General features: G+C 39.6%; 1 protein-coding gene across 1 annotated transcript in view; it reads left to right on the top strand.

The window, feature by feature from the left end:
* LOC129777461 (ubiquitin carboxyl-terminal hydrolase 20) overlaps nucleotides 1–7,330 on the top strand; it is a 35,934-nt gene extending 28,604 nt beyond the window's left edge. The window contains exon 6 of the mRNA XM_055783730.1: nucleotides 6,116–7,330. Coding sequence (XP_055639705.1) covers nucleotides 6,116–6,675 — 560 coding nt within the window. The 3' untranslated portion in view covers nucleotides 6,676–7,330. The remainder of the gene's footprint in view (nucleotides 1–6,115) is intronic.
* Nucleotides 7,331–15,612: the final 8,282 nt, after the last annotated feature.

The raw sequence follows: 15,612 nt of genomic DNA, 5'->3' as shown, positions 1-15,612 counted from the left end.
ATTGAAATTAAGGATACATTCAGCCAGAAAGATCAACAAACCCCCAACTTTGATTTCCGGGTACCTGATTGCTCTGCGGAGGAGTGAAATATGTTTGTAAGAAAATTGATCAGAAACGGAGAAATCCATCAATTAGTTAAATTTATAGAAAATACAAGGAAACCTTCGAACGTAGGCTCGAGCCTTTGCGACTTTAATCTAGGTCCGAACATGTTGATAATCCTTTCCTGTCAATTTTTCGATTCAAATCTAATGGGAAAGTCGCTCAATGAACATCGCGAATAGGTGTTAGCAAATTAAGTAAAATGTGTCTCACAAAACCTCTTGTTCATGAAATAGCTTGTCTAACTGTTTCCCAAAGTTCATGTTAGTTCTATTAAATATTTCGCGCTAGTAGAAAGACCGCAACTATATTTAAATCATCTACAAGAACGCCGATTGATAATGAATCCGCTTCTGCTGCATAGAAACTACGAATGTAAACAAACGATTGTGTGCCCAACACATGCATGTATGTGTAGCAAGAGCCCTATACGACCCATACGGCCACATTCTCACACAGCCGCAGCTTAAAATAGACTGACACTCAGAGACTCTGGGCCTGATTCTCGAATACACTTCACGGTGGAAACGAAATAAACGGCACGCCATTGAACTACGTTTTACGAGTTAGTGAAGTGTCGAAGATAATGATGAGTTTTCAGGCAGATAAGCACTTTTCAAATAAAAAATCATTAATGGAAATTAACTTCTTCGTATCAAACTGGTATTCAATGTGAGTGGAAAACTTCGTTTTCTTCATGTGATATAATAATCTCATACAAAAATTGAATCTGAAGATAATTTGATATTATAATGATAAATTTAGTGGGAAACTAATCTCGCATCCAGATGTCGACACCGCACCGTTGCCATCGCGAATGCGTTTCATACCGTTTCCACCGTGAAGTGTATTCGTAGTGTATTCGAGAATCAGGCCCTCTCTGTATGCGAAATGCATTTCGGAAAGTTTTCGGATCGATTGTCGAAATTTCGAATCATGAATATAACAACAACAACAACACATTAAAATATCTTAGAATAACTTAGCTGTGATGTTGACGTTTCTCAACATGGTGAAGTTATCGTCCTGCTAGTTGTGATTCCTCCCTCTATGTCTGCTGGAAAGATCATGAGCTAAAGTTATGTCTCTCATACACGCACACAATACACGAGAGAGTTGAAAAACGACGCGGGAAACGACCAAAACTTGCAACCGCAAAACCTTCAGAAACGATCACTTTTCATGTGACTGCAAAAATTCGAAAAATCTTATAACATAAACAATATTTCACGTTTTAAGAACTTCGCTCAAGTCAAACAATATCTTTCATTGATAGACTATTCCCAATAGCGATTTGAGCTAAAACACGGAGTAAAATATGCCAAACGAAAAAAAACCCCAAACGCTGAGCTACGGAACACATCCGCACCCGACGACTGTTCGCTTCGCTCTCCCGGTTCCACATGTAATCAGTTAGAGGCAAAGAAGAATATACTTCCTGCACCGAAACCGTTCATGACGGTTTTGGTTTGCTAGCTCGTGTATCATGAAGTGCGAACCAAAGCAGAGTTGACTTCTTCTCTTTTGTGTCATGAGTAACGGTGTCATTTGTGTCATTCAGTAAAACGGTCAATCGGCAAACACTGCTTCCAGCTTTGATCACTTTCCGAATACTGGGTTCGCCGGTGAGTGGCGTGAGCTCGTGATTCATCCTTTGCCTCCATATGCCGTCCTCCTGCACACCGCCGAAGTTGATTCTTAACACACGTCGTTCAAAGACTCCGTTTTGTGCCCGTAGAGGACAACCGGTCTCTTACGAGGGTTTTGTACAGGGAACATGTCGCATGATTGCTAAGTCTGTTTGAACTCAAGTGTTTGTGGAGACCATAGTAGGTACTCCCATTGATGATGCGTCTCCGGATCCCGCGGCTGGTATCATTGTTAGACGTTACCATTGAGCCAAGGAAGTCAAATTGGTCCACTATCACGAACGCATCGTCGTTGATCACTACACTACTACCTAATCGGGTCCTGTCGTGCTCGGATCCGGAAGTCAGCATGTATTTCGAATACAGTATTTGGTTTTAGACGCATTGGTTCTCAGTCCAACTCTCTCTCCTCTTGCTTAAGTCTGGTGTAATGTTCAGCTACCGTCTCAAATGTTCTGCCGATAATGTCTACGTCATCAGCGAAGCAGATGAATTGACTGGATCTATTGAGAATCGTACCACACAAGTTAAGCGCCGCTGGTCTCATAACACCCTCTAGCGCAATGTTGAAGGGTCTGGATCTGGAGGATCTTTTTTTTATTCCTTTTGTTTATTTTAGGCTCATTAGGATCTTAGCTGTAACAGAGCCGAATTTTAATCATGTACATGTGTAATTAGCACATTACACAGTTGCCATTTCTCGGCGTTAGAGTATTCCCTTCTATTCCATTGCATATGGTACACATTTACATAGTAGCCATTTAGGCGTAAGAGTTTTCCTTCTGTTCTTCCATTATCCAGTTAGACCGGACAGCGGAGACAGTTGATTGATCACTGTTGAGTTATTTATAGAACAGCAGCCCGATGTGAGCAGAGCACTTGTTGAATCGATCTTATTTCGACCGTGGATCGATATCCATCGCTGATGATTGTTGCGTGGACGTAGTTATTCTGTAACAACACAAAGTTGGTCAATGAGGGCTCTGAGTTTTGAACTCACGATCGATCGCTTACTGAGCGAACGCGCAACCAATGTGGCTACGGAGACCCCCCTGGAGGATCTGCCGCATGGTGGAAATCTGGTCAGTAGTAGATTCGATGAAGCCGGCCTGATAACCTCCCACGTATCTGTTTGTCAGTGGCAATAGACGACGGACGGTGATTGCACGAAAGTTTTCACAGTCTACATCTATATGTTCTGTCATACAAATCAAACACAAATTTCTACATTACTCGAGAATTAATCAAACAAATAGAACCGAATTAGGCATATGGAGGTTTTAGGGTGCAATAAATGTTTCTATGGTGGTTAGATACTCCTCCCCCTTCTCATGGGGGGGGTGTGGCTGCCATACAAATGAAAAACAAATTTCTTCATAACACGAAATCTAATCAAGCAAATGGAGCCAAATTTGGCATTTGAAGATTTTAGGGGGCACGAAACGTTTCTATGGTGAATGGACACTCCACCCCCTCTCTAAGGGGAGAAGAGGGGAGGGGTCTGTCTTTTTTCTATCATATTTTCTGTATCAAACTTTTATTCCATGTAATGGAGAAACATGTTATTTGCAAGTGTTTGAAAAATATTGAACGAGAATTGTGTCTGAACATAATCTGATATTATAATGATGAGTTTTGGTAGAAGTCTAGGATTTTTTTAGTAAAAGGTAAATTCAACGGGGTCGATTAGAAAATCAATCAATGAACAGTTCTGCGATTGGACTCATGAACTTGCGCTTAGTAAGAAAACGTGAATGTTTGAAGGTATTGATTTTTTTTATGGCTATTGAAAACAAAAAACAAATTTTGGGCGGGACGAAGTTTGTCGGGTCAGCTAGTCATACATAAAAGTCCCCGATTATCCGCGAGCGGATGATCCGCGGTGCGGATTTTTCCATAGTAAATCCAAAGGCCTTCCCGGAATTTGACAGTGAATGGTCGGCTCATGTTCTTTTTATGGTCGTGGCTTTCACATTATTTGGTGTACCCGATCTTTTAGATGGATAATTTAATGATTTCTGTATGGATAAAACATAGGGTAAGTGTACCAATTATGGAGGACATTTGTCACCAACTTGCAGAAATTGGCGAATAAATACTCAATTTTAGTTCAAAAGTATACAAAAGTATACTTTTTCTAGCAGTTTGAACTCTGTTTTTGAAGATTCTCACTGCTATTTCGATAATTGACTAAATTGTATGAAAAAACATATTTGAAAATGCCACTTCCATATACCCATTATGGTAATAGTGTTCCTAGAGTTTCGTAATAAGTGTACCTATTATAGTAATAGTCGGTGTCACATGGAAAAAGTGTTAATAGAATTCAAATAATATTTCAATAATAATTTTTAAATAAAACTACGCCTCTAAATCTTATTCCTAGTATGCAATACTATGTCATTGATTCTACACTCGACAAAAATTATGGGAACGTAGCGCGAAGTCGAAAATTTTAAGTGATTTTAAAAACGCTGTAACTTTGTGAAAAACCAACACATGAAAATGGGATATACATCATTTTAAAGCTTCAAGTTTTGAGATGTACTTAACTGCTTCTATCTTTTTGTGTGTAGGTGTAGTGGATAACAATACTGGAGAGAAAAAATTATAGGAGATTGTGTTCAATACACGACCGCATTGTTGACATAGAACTACGCTGTGGTTCAATTAAAGTCGCTTGTTTATAACTGCAGATATTATTTTATAATACTACGAAAATTTTGAAATAACCTTTCTACCAGTTTGGTTGCCCTGAAATGTTTTTTTTTATTGTAGAATCATTTGACGATAATCGTTTGATGTTTCATTCTTGTGCTCGCAGAACAATACATGCTCCAGATAAGCGCAGCTGTCATCCTTAGTGGAGAAAGTTTTGCTACTGGCAAGCGAAACCAAATCACATACATAATTCCAGAGCGACATTTACTTTCTTGGTGACTAAATAAACGAAATAAACTCTATATGTTAATCTATATAATAACCTAGAAAAGAGTAGCACTGCTTCATTATGATCAAGATTAGCGCAAATACAATCCTAGTTGAAAGCAGTTTTGCGACTGGCACGCGAGCCCAAATAAATTAATAATTCACCAATTCGCTCTCAATTTAGGCATTCGACATACGTGCCGTACAAATCACTGAGAATGGGATGCACCCAATGCTCTCGGAATCTATTTTTGATTTTCCTTCTCCGTTGTCAAACACAAATTAAATACAGTCTTTCGAGAATATTCGGTCGAAATTGGATAGTGTGCGCACCCTTGACCAACCCGACTGTTTGGTTGGCTCGGTGTGCGCACTAGCAACCCAACCCGACCAAACTATCGGCTGAAAAAAGTCAGCAGTGTGCGGGGACTCTAAGAAGGCAGATATCTGATCTTATCTCAGCTCTAAACCAACCTTGTGCCACCAGTGGGCTCAGCGGTGTTTGAGTTGGTAACGATTGTTAGGGATGTTCCTAACCATGTTCCTAACAGTAAGCGTATCCTGATCTTGTAATATTCTTACCTAAAATAAAGTTTACAGGACTCTTTCAGAACGTTGAATGTTGATTAGCTGTCATTGTCTTGAACATTCCGGTTCTTTTGATGGTTTGTCTTCCCACAGATTGCTAAGTGGCTTTAATGGCAGAATTCGTTTCTGAGTTATTCAACACCAATGATTTGAGTTATATCCTCGTTATAGTCGGTCGCCTTCAAGCCCCTAAAGACTACACCCAAACTAGCGTTGGCAGAAAACATGTCATCTTTGACAGAAAATTTCCTGTGCATGAGAGTCAAATGCGCAAATAATGAGCCATTTTAAAAGCTTAAAAATGGTTTGTATGTATGCGAGCAGACATCTCTTTCTGTTTTCTTTTCTCTTTTCATTTGGGATTGTGCAAAAAAAAAGTCCATACGACGTCAATGGGGATCGAACCAAGGTTGGCTGGAATGCAAAGTTACTTCACACTACACCGCTATCCATATAGCTGAAAGCGCTATTATAAAGGAGCGTGATAATATTACGCCTAATCATAAAATGAAGTTGGAAGGTATTTTCTAAGACGATAAAGAAGAACATGAACGAAAATATATCTTTCTCTGTCTGGGCCGTGTATATTGGCTCTAGCATTTATATTATACAAATGATATACATGTATTGGGGAGTAGAACATTTTATCTTATCTTTCAGCTCATTTGATGTAATAAATCGGGATGCCAGAACATGTGCTAAAAATTAACTTTGGGTGTAGTTTGGCTTTATTTCCCTGATGTAGATAGATTGAAAAAGGAATACATTCGCTTTTGAACAAACTATTTGTACATTTTTATATTCAGATACTGTTATACGTAATCAGTAATATTCTCTCGTATTACAGGTAAATACCAAACTGCTAATTTCGATACCAGCACCAACACCAACACCATACCGCGGGCCGGTTCGTTCACGCAAACAAGTGCCACGGCAAAGGCGTTGAACAACAGCCTGGGTAGCCCAAATTTCGCGACAGTTTTTTCGAAATCTGCTGATGGATTGATTGATCCTTCCTCAACTACTATCAACAACGAATCCGTTGGGAGCACATCAAAGTCCATCGATGAGATTATGCCACTGCTTCACCAAAACACCATCAGCAGTAGTCACACAGTGGATGAGGATGACGGTGACGAGAGTGACGGCGCTGTTGAACCTCGATCACCAAAAGAGCGCTCTCACCATGAAGGAAAGAAGGGTCACCATAAAACAAGTTTAGCTACATCTAGTGCCACGGAAAGTGGTCAGAATGATCGTGGAATGATGTCATTCAGCAGGAAGAAACTGAAATCGAAGTACATGAAGAATAAAGCCTCCAAAGCTGGAGTGGTCTTCGATGGTGTCAATGGACAACTCTCGTCAGCAACCGCCAATGGAACTAATGCCAGTGATAGCGAGAAATGAGTAAAGAAGACGTTCCGTCGTTTTCGCTTTTTGTCGTTTTCGTGATAACATGTTCTTAATTTTAGAATTTTTCACCGCGAAAGCTTGATAAAAATAGTCAACACTTGGGTAAAGCATTATCGTATTTTTGTTTTCGTTGAGGGTCAATGTTTTTATTTCGTTTTGGTGAAAGGGATTTCCATGCCATGGCCGTGAAAAAAATTGTTATAATTTTAATGTTAATTGAGTATATGTTTAAATCTAAGGTAATCCGTGAAGGAGAATGAAGCGATGGATTCGCATGCAAATAACGTATTTACGAGGACGCTGAACATTTCTCCTTGTTTCAAAAGCAAATTAACCGACAATTTTCTTCGAGGAATGAAAAACTGAGAACAAAGCTCCATGTAAGATATACCTTTTCTTTAAAATTAAAAACAAATTACATAGAAAAAAAACGCCGAAATAATTCTTTCTGATCACAACATATTCGATTATCGCATTCAAGTAGGAGCAATTAAAATAATAATGCCAATTTCGAAATCTACTTATCGATATCAGAAGCATAATAAACAATTTATCCCTGAGTGATACAGCAAACAGAAATGAGAGATATATTTAATTGTAATAGACCAATTTTCAAACTTGTATTGAATCCCAGAGGTATGTAACATAACCTTTTTTTCTTCCAGTGAGAAAGTTCCTTTAAGCGGTTCCAGCGGTTTAATTCATGCCATCATATTTCAACCCCCGATGACAAAAGTGTACAGTGTCGATATCTGGTGGCTATATCCGTATTTGTGAAGCAAATAACTCTATCAGATTAGCAGGCCACGATGTTAAAATTTGTTAAAATTTTTTTGGTTTTTTTTTGCAATTTGTTCACTCAAAACTCGTAACTCTGATCCTTACTCACCTATTTGTCTATACAGCCATTCCATGCCAAACCGATATAGTGGTTCTCAGATTTTCGTGTAAAGTGGTAGTTTTGTTCTTTATCGCAAATTATGAGACCCGTATTTTTTTGTTTTTTTTTTGTTAGGGTGACCATCTCCATTTTAGGGTGGTCCAAAAAAACAATTTTTTCGCATTTTTACCAAAAATTACTTTTTTAAAAAATTTATAACTTTTGAACTACTAGACCGATTCAGATGATCGACATATCAAATAAAAGCCAATCAATGGTCTTTTTCGAAAAAATACTATATCTGCAGAAAATTTGAATTCTGCTCTCGTTATTATTGATTGTATTCGTTTTTTATTGTTTTCATAGTCTCGGGACCAAAGGCGCTATAGTTTTTTATACTTTTTCTGGAAAGCTGAGGATTTTTCACATAACATACCTCGGAACCAGGGAGGCGTTTTTTTTCGTTCTTCATCTTCGTTCGTTCAGAAAATTTAAATATTTATTGTGCAACGCTTACAAAATTGCTTGATCTATGTGTGGCGTTGTGCAATATGGTGTCAGTTAATGTCAAAGCTCATGTTTACATTTAAATCGTCTCGGATGTAAAGTGAGTGTTATCCTAAAAAATTTCACAGACTGTTTTTCGAGGACGCGTAAGTCGCGATGGTCATCAAAAACGCCGGCGGGGATTTTTTTATCGAGTTTATTGAGACTTATCGTTCACTTCCGGCATTATGGGATATCAAATATTGAATGCCAGTAGCCAGCCTTGCACAATATTCAGGAGCGACTTCAATATCATCCCCAAATGATTCAATCTCATTGCACAAATATAACTGTGACGCCATAATATTGTACGTCTGTGGACAACCTTCAATAATAATGTCAATAAATTGGTACAATAGTATTGTGCGTGTATGTGGCGCTATACATCGAATGAGGTATTTGTATGATAATTCTATAAATCGAAGAGGCAGAGGAAGTACTCCACCCAGAACCTCAAGACTCATTGTATGAGTCGATTGCAGGCAACCCAAAGCAATACACAAGCAACGGTATTGTATCCGCTCCATCTTTAGAATATGAGTCATAGCTGCCGTTCGGAAGCAAAAACTATCAAGTTTTTTTTACTTGTATGTGTGTTTGTTACTTCTTGTTTCTACACTGAGAGAGTACATAAAACGAATTTTTTAGTAAATGCTACCAATCTATAGTCATTTTCTACCGTACTAATAAACATGTCACATGTCAAGAAGAACCATGATTCGTAAGCCCAATATCGGCTACATTTTCCCGACGAAAATGCACGTATTAGAATTATATCCTTATTATACCTCCGTATTGGCTTATGGAAACAATAAAAATGATCAATACGCGGTTTTTTACCAGTCTTCTGATATGACAACATTCAAGTTTACTAATGTTATCGAGTAAAATATACTAACCTCTGGAAGGAAACGGCCTCACCTTAAGATAGGCGCCTTGGTCCCATCAAGACGGGTCTATGGTACTAGGTGAGGCCGTTTCGTCACTAACTTGGTTAGGGGAGCGGTATATGCAAACAGAACGGAAGAAAGCAGAAGGGGAATTATTTGCTTGAATCGTGAAAGAGACAGCGACATTTCCCCCAGCGACATTCTTTTGTTGTTACGTGCTACAAATCACGACACAAAAGAGAACGAGACAACATTGTATCGGTTCGCACTTCATGTTAGACTAGCACGCAAGAAAAACCGTCATGTACGCTTTCGGTGCAGAAAGTTCATTTTCTTCTTTGTCTCTAACATATGCATATCGAACCTCTCCATGCATCATGAAACAGCAGGATCATATGGACTACGCAAAGCGAATGATTCATATTCAACTAATGTAGCAGATCCTGATCGACTATTAACTATTTAACGCTGCTATCCCTTGATATATATATATATATATATATATATATATATATATATATATATATATATATATATATATATATATATATATATATATATATATATATATATATATATATATATATATATATATATATATATATATATATATATATATATATATATATATATTCATGAGACCGCATAGTTTTACTAGCAACACCGCTCCAGTGAGAAACAAAAACGCTCTCGTTTTAGCTCTTTTCCCATTCGCTCCTCTCCGCAAATGGTGACCGAATGATGACGTAATTTCTCTTGTATCACTTCTCGCTCTGCACTTGTTTGTGCAGTGGCCCTGCAAACATTAAATCGTATAATTTTGCACGTGCTAAGTCTCAGAATAAATCATAATCGCATATAATATCAATCAAAGTATGTATCGTGTATATTTGAAATCGCATAAAATGTAAAAACTCGATTTTGTATATCATTAGCAAATTAAGTCGCAATTCGGTATAATAAACATCAGTTTTATGATGTACATTGTCATAAAATATATTTAATCCGCATCATATGCGTATATTACGCTGATGCAGTTTGTGTGTCGTATAAGCGTATAATTTAAATCGATTCAGTACTGCAGTAAATCGTGTTGCATGCTGAAGAAAATCATGAAACAGTAAATCATATTAGCTCCTAATAAAGAACATATTACATCATATTGAAATGTCAATGAAATGCTTTAACATTGACAAGTTTCATTTCATAACAGCAATGTCTGAGCACATACGAAAGAATAAAATAATTAAATTTAAAAAAAGTGGCTTTTATATGGCTCGGAAACCAGGAATGACTGATCCTACTGCATAGAATGTATTTTTTTCATTAAATCGTTTATTTTTACAGGCTCAGTTACATAAGTTTAAAGGAGCCAAACTCCTATCTGTATTGTTACAAGTATACATAATCATTTTTCATTAATTCTAGTGTTAATGAAGTAGAGAACCGATTACTCGCGGTTTGCTCGAGTTTAGAAGGGTGACATTTTTTTCAGGAAAAGGAAGGGATATAAGGATATGTTGAAAATGTTCACACTCACATTCGCACTCACATTCATCATACTCAATTCTTAAGCCTATCTTATATCTAACATGTATTTACATTTCACCTTATTCTATTGTTAGTAAGAAGGGATTTGATTTCTCGCGAAGGAAAAGGAAAAGGAGAATATAAGGATATAAGGACAATCAGACACGAAGATCGATAGCTTTTAGGAAGACATATATTTGGGACATGTAATCAAGGTCTAACCGAGCCAACACATCTCTCACCGGCACATTGGGCTGCCTTCCTCTAGCCCGAAGAGAGTTTTCTAAATTCGATCTGGCAACAAGATACTCCTCGCACGACCAAACAACGTGTTCGATGTCGTGGTAACCTTGGCCACAAGCACAGATATTGCCATCGGCAAGATTAAAACGAAAGAGTAGCGCGTCTAACGAACAGTGATTGGACATGAGTCGAGAGAAGGTGCGAATAAAGTCCCGACTCAAGTCCAGACTTTTGAACCATGGTTTGAGGCTAACCTTAGGGATAATCGAGTGAAGCCACCGACCCAATTCATCTTCGTTCCACTTACGTTGCCAGTTAACGATGGTATTTTTACGGACTAAAGAATAAAATTCATTGAAGGCGATTTGACGCTGATAAATATCGCCTTCAATTGCACCTACCTTTGCCAATGAGTCAGCCCTCTCATTACCCGGAATTGAGCAATGTGAGGGGACCCAGACAAAGGTAATGACATAACAGCGTCTGGTTAAAGCACTCAAAGTTTCTCGTATTTTCTCAAGGAAGTACGGCGAGTGCTTTTCCGGCCTCACTGAACGGATAGCTTCGACAGAGCTAAGACTATCCGTTACAATGTAATAGTGTTCAACAGGTCGTGAGGCGACGCTGTCCAGCGCCCAGTGTATTGCTGCCAATTCAGCAATATACACTGAGCAAGGATTCTGAAGACTGTGGGAGGTGCTAAAAAATTCGTTGAACACTCCAAATCCTGTGGACTCATTCATAGAGGACCCATCAGTAAAGTACATATTATCACAATTGATACGCCCATATTTTGCATTGAAGATCGTAGGAACGATCCCCGATCGATGATAATCTGGAATTCCATGGATTTTCTCCTTCATGAACAGATCAAAATGTGCAGAGGAATTGATGTAGTCAGGAAAACAAACACGGTTGGGAATATACGAAGAAGGATCAACCTGCATGGAGATGAATTCATGATATGAAGTCATGAATCCAGAATGAAAATTTAGCCCGATCAGCTGCTCAAAATTTCCGATCACCAATGGGTTCATGACCTTACACCGGATGAAGAACGGAAGAGATAATAAATTGAAGCGATCTTTTAGTGGGAGCAGGCCTGCCAAAACCTCGAGACTCATGGTATGCGTTGAGGGCATACATCCCAACGCGATACGGAGACAAAGATACTGAATTCGCTCGAGTTTAATGAGGTGTGTTTTGGCAGCTGATTGAAAACAGAAACTGCCATACTCCATCACTGAGAGAATAGTTGTTCGATACAACATTATAAGATCTTCTGGATGGGCTCCCCACCAGGTGCCGGTAATTGTACGGAGAAAGTTTATTCTTTGTTGGCATTTTTTACTCAGATACCTAATATGGGCCCCCCAAGTACATTTGGAGTCGAACCAGACCCCAAGATACTTGAATGACATAGCATGAGTGATCGGTTTACCCAAAAGTTGAAGCTTTGGTTTTGCTGGTCTATGCTTCCTAGAAAAAAACACCATCTCTGTTTTCTCCGTGGAGAATTCGATCCCTAGCCCAATGGCCCAGGTTGAAAAATTGTTCAAAGTATCTTGTAAGGGTTCTTGCAGGTCGGATTCTTTTGATCCTACGACAGACACTACTCCATCATCTGCAAGTTGTCTTAAGCTGCAATTTTGTGTAAGGCAATTGTCAATGTCGCTTACATAGAAGTTGTACAAAAGGGGGCTTAAACATGAGCCCTGAGGGAGGCCCATGTAAGAGACCCGACTTACTGCCGAATCTCCGTGAGAAAAATTCAAATGTTTCTCACAAAGCAAGTTATATAACATATTATTCAATAGAGACGGTAGACCCCGAGAGTGTAATTTGTCTGACAAAACCTCTATTGAAACAGAATCAAAGGCCCCCTTTATGTCCAAGAATACTGAAGCCATTTGTTTTTTTTCGGCGTAAGCCATTTGAATTTCTGAAGAAAGCAACGCAAGACAATCATTCGTCCCCTTGCCCCTGCGGAACCCATATTGTGTATCTGAGAGTAGGCCATTCGTTTCAATCCATCGATCAAGGCGAAACAAGATGATTTTCTCCAACAATTTCCGTATACAAGACAGCATTGCTATTGGGCGGTACGAATTGAAGTCGGACGCGGGTTTTCCGGGTTTTTGAATAGCTATAATTCGCACTTGTCTCCAATCATCTGGAACAACATTATGCTCCAGAAACCGATTGAATAAATTCAACAAGCGATGTTTCGCCACATCAGGGAGGTGTTTCAACAAGTTGAACTTAATTCTATCTGTTCCTGGAGCCGAATTGTTACAAGAAAGGAGAGCAAGAGAGAATTCTACCATCGAAAACTCGGAATCAAGATCGCACCTATCTTGTGGTATATCTCGAACAATTTTTTGCACAGGAACGGAATCGGGACAAACTTTCCGTGCAAATTTAAAAATCCATCGATGTGAATATTCTTCGCTTTCATTCGATGAAGAGCGATTTCTCATGTTTCGAGCCACTTTCCATAATTTTTTCATTGACGTTTCTCGTGACAAACCTCCCACGAAAGTTCGCCAATAAGCACGTTTTTTCCCTTTGATCAAGTTTTTAAATTGATTTTCAAGGTCCAAATACGTTTGAAAATTCTCAATGGTTCCACGTTTTCGAAAAGCTTTAAATGCGTTCGATTTATCCTGATAAAGCTTGGAACATTGGCTATCCCACCATGAATTGGGAGGCCTTCGATGAATAGTGGAGCCTGGGATGGGTTTCGTTTGAGCGCGAACCGCGCTGTCATAGATCAAACGAGAAATGAAGTTATACTCCTCCAATGGAGGCAAACCATCTCTGGAATTAATGGCTAGAGCAATCGCGTCCGCATATTTTTTCCAGTCAATGTGTCTTGTGAGGTCATATGCCATGTTTATAGATTCAGAAGAATTCGACCCAATGGTGATGGAAATTTTGATTGGCAAATGATCACTACCGTTGGGGTCCTGGATTACATTCCACTTGCAATCTAACGATAGTGAATTCGAGCAAAGCGAGAGGTCAAGAGCACTTGGGTTAGCAGGAGGTTTAGGTACACGTGTTGTTTCCCCAGTATTCAAAACGGTCATATTGAAGCTGTTACAAAGGTCATATCTCAACGATGAACGATTGTCGTCGTACTGTTCCCCCCAGGCAGTTCCGTGAGAGTTGAAGTCTCCCAAGATCAATCGTGGCTCAGGAAGGAGTGAGCACATGTCAACAAGTTGCTTGCGGCTAACCGCAGCTCTCGGAGGCCAATACAAACTGACAATACAGAGGTCTTTGCCTCTGATTTTTGCATGACAAGCAACAGCTTCGATCCCTCCAATAGGTGGAAGGTCAATTCTAAAAAATGGGTGGCACTTATTAATCCCCAATAGTACCCCTCCGTATCTGTCATCGCGGTCCAAGCGTATTATATTAAAATCGTGGAAAGAGAGATCATTTTGAGAAGAGAGCCAGGTTTCGGACAGAGCAAAAACATCACAATTGAATTTATGAATTAGAAATTTGAAAGTATCCAATTTAGGGATAAGACTACGACAATTCCACTGTAAAACAGTGATATCTCCGACCTCTCTATTTAAATTAGACATCAAGAGAGATAATCATTGCAAGAAGGGGCCATGTTTGCATCAATTGCAGCAAAATTGTCTTTAACACTGGAAGCATTGAGATGACAATGGTTCTGATGGAGTCGGAAACGTTAAAACACGTGAAGATTTGATCCACAAGGTCAGTCAACTTTATAAATCCCGATTGGGAAGTTGAACTAGACGGAAAAGCAGGGACAGTTGGGGTTTTTGATGTCCCCTCGAGTGCTGGGCCGTTCAAAGGTGAACCATTCCCACGGAAACCAGGAGGAACCTGATTTTGCTTGTCCGCTGCACTCGATTTTTTAGACATGCTAACAGGGGGTATAACCGGTGGGGCTTGTCCTTGAACTTTGGGAGTGGTCACATTTTTGCGCCGGGGATTCCCTTGGAAAATGAACGGTGTGCCCCCGTTAGCTGTGTCCGCTTCCATTTCGTCAACGGGCAACGTGGCGAAGACATTTTGAGTGTTGATTGATTGTTGTTGGGCAAGTGGAGAAGCGCCCTTTAAAATATCCGCAAAAGTGCGTTTTGAGCGTTCCTTCAAAGAGCGCTTCTGTTTCTCCCAGCGACTCTTGTAAGTTTCACAAGCTGAGAGCACGTGTGGGGATCCCCCGCAATATGGACACTTATGCTCAGTCGCACTGCAGGATTCCCCCACATGTTGCTCTCCGCAAGTTGCACAGCGCTCCTTGTTGGCACAATAATCTGAAGTGTGACCAACTGACTTGCATTTGTTACAAGTCATGGGCTTTGGCACGAAGAGTCGCACAGGCAGTCTCAATTTGTCCACCATGACGTAGTCAGGGAGGGCCGAACCAGCAAAAGTTACTCGAAACGAGTCTGACGGCGTGAATTTCGTTTTTCCCTCTTCTTGGGATACTTTACCTAGTTGGCGACTGTCCAAAATTTTAACGCCCACCAAAGGGAGTCTTTTGAATTTACCAACTCCTTCTTTTATCAATTGGCACGTCAGACCCGTTTCAGTTACCACCCCCGAGATTTCTACGTCATGGGAGGGCACGTAGGCACGATACTCTAGGGTGAACCTCTCGTCGATCACAATTGCATTTGCGTGTTTCCGATCACTCACGACAACACGCAGTTTGTTCGGCCTAACCTTAGAGATTTCGACCACGGAGGAATAAAATCTTGCCAGATCTTTCGAAACCTGAATGACATTAATAGATTTTCCTTTAGGTTTGGGCCGGAAAAAAACAACCCATGGACCAGCTCCAGGTGCATC

The sequence above is a fragment of the Toxorhynchites rutilus genome, chromosome 3, assembly GCF_029784135.1.
Source record: "Toxorhynchites rutilus septentrionalis strain SRP chromosome 3, ASM2978413v1, whole genome shotgun sequence".
Taxonomy (NCBI): domain Eukaryota; kingdom Metazoa; phylum Arthropoda; class Insecta; order Diptera; family Culicidae; genus Toxorhynchites; species Toxorhynchites rutilus.
Note: the sequence above shows the minus strand (reverse complement) of the source record. Positions and strands in the feature narration are given on the sequence as shown.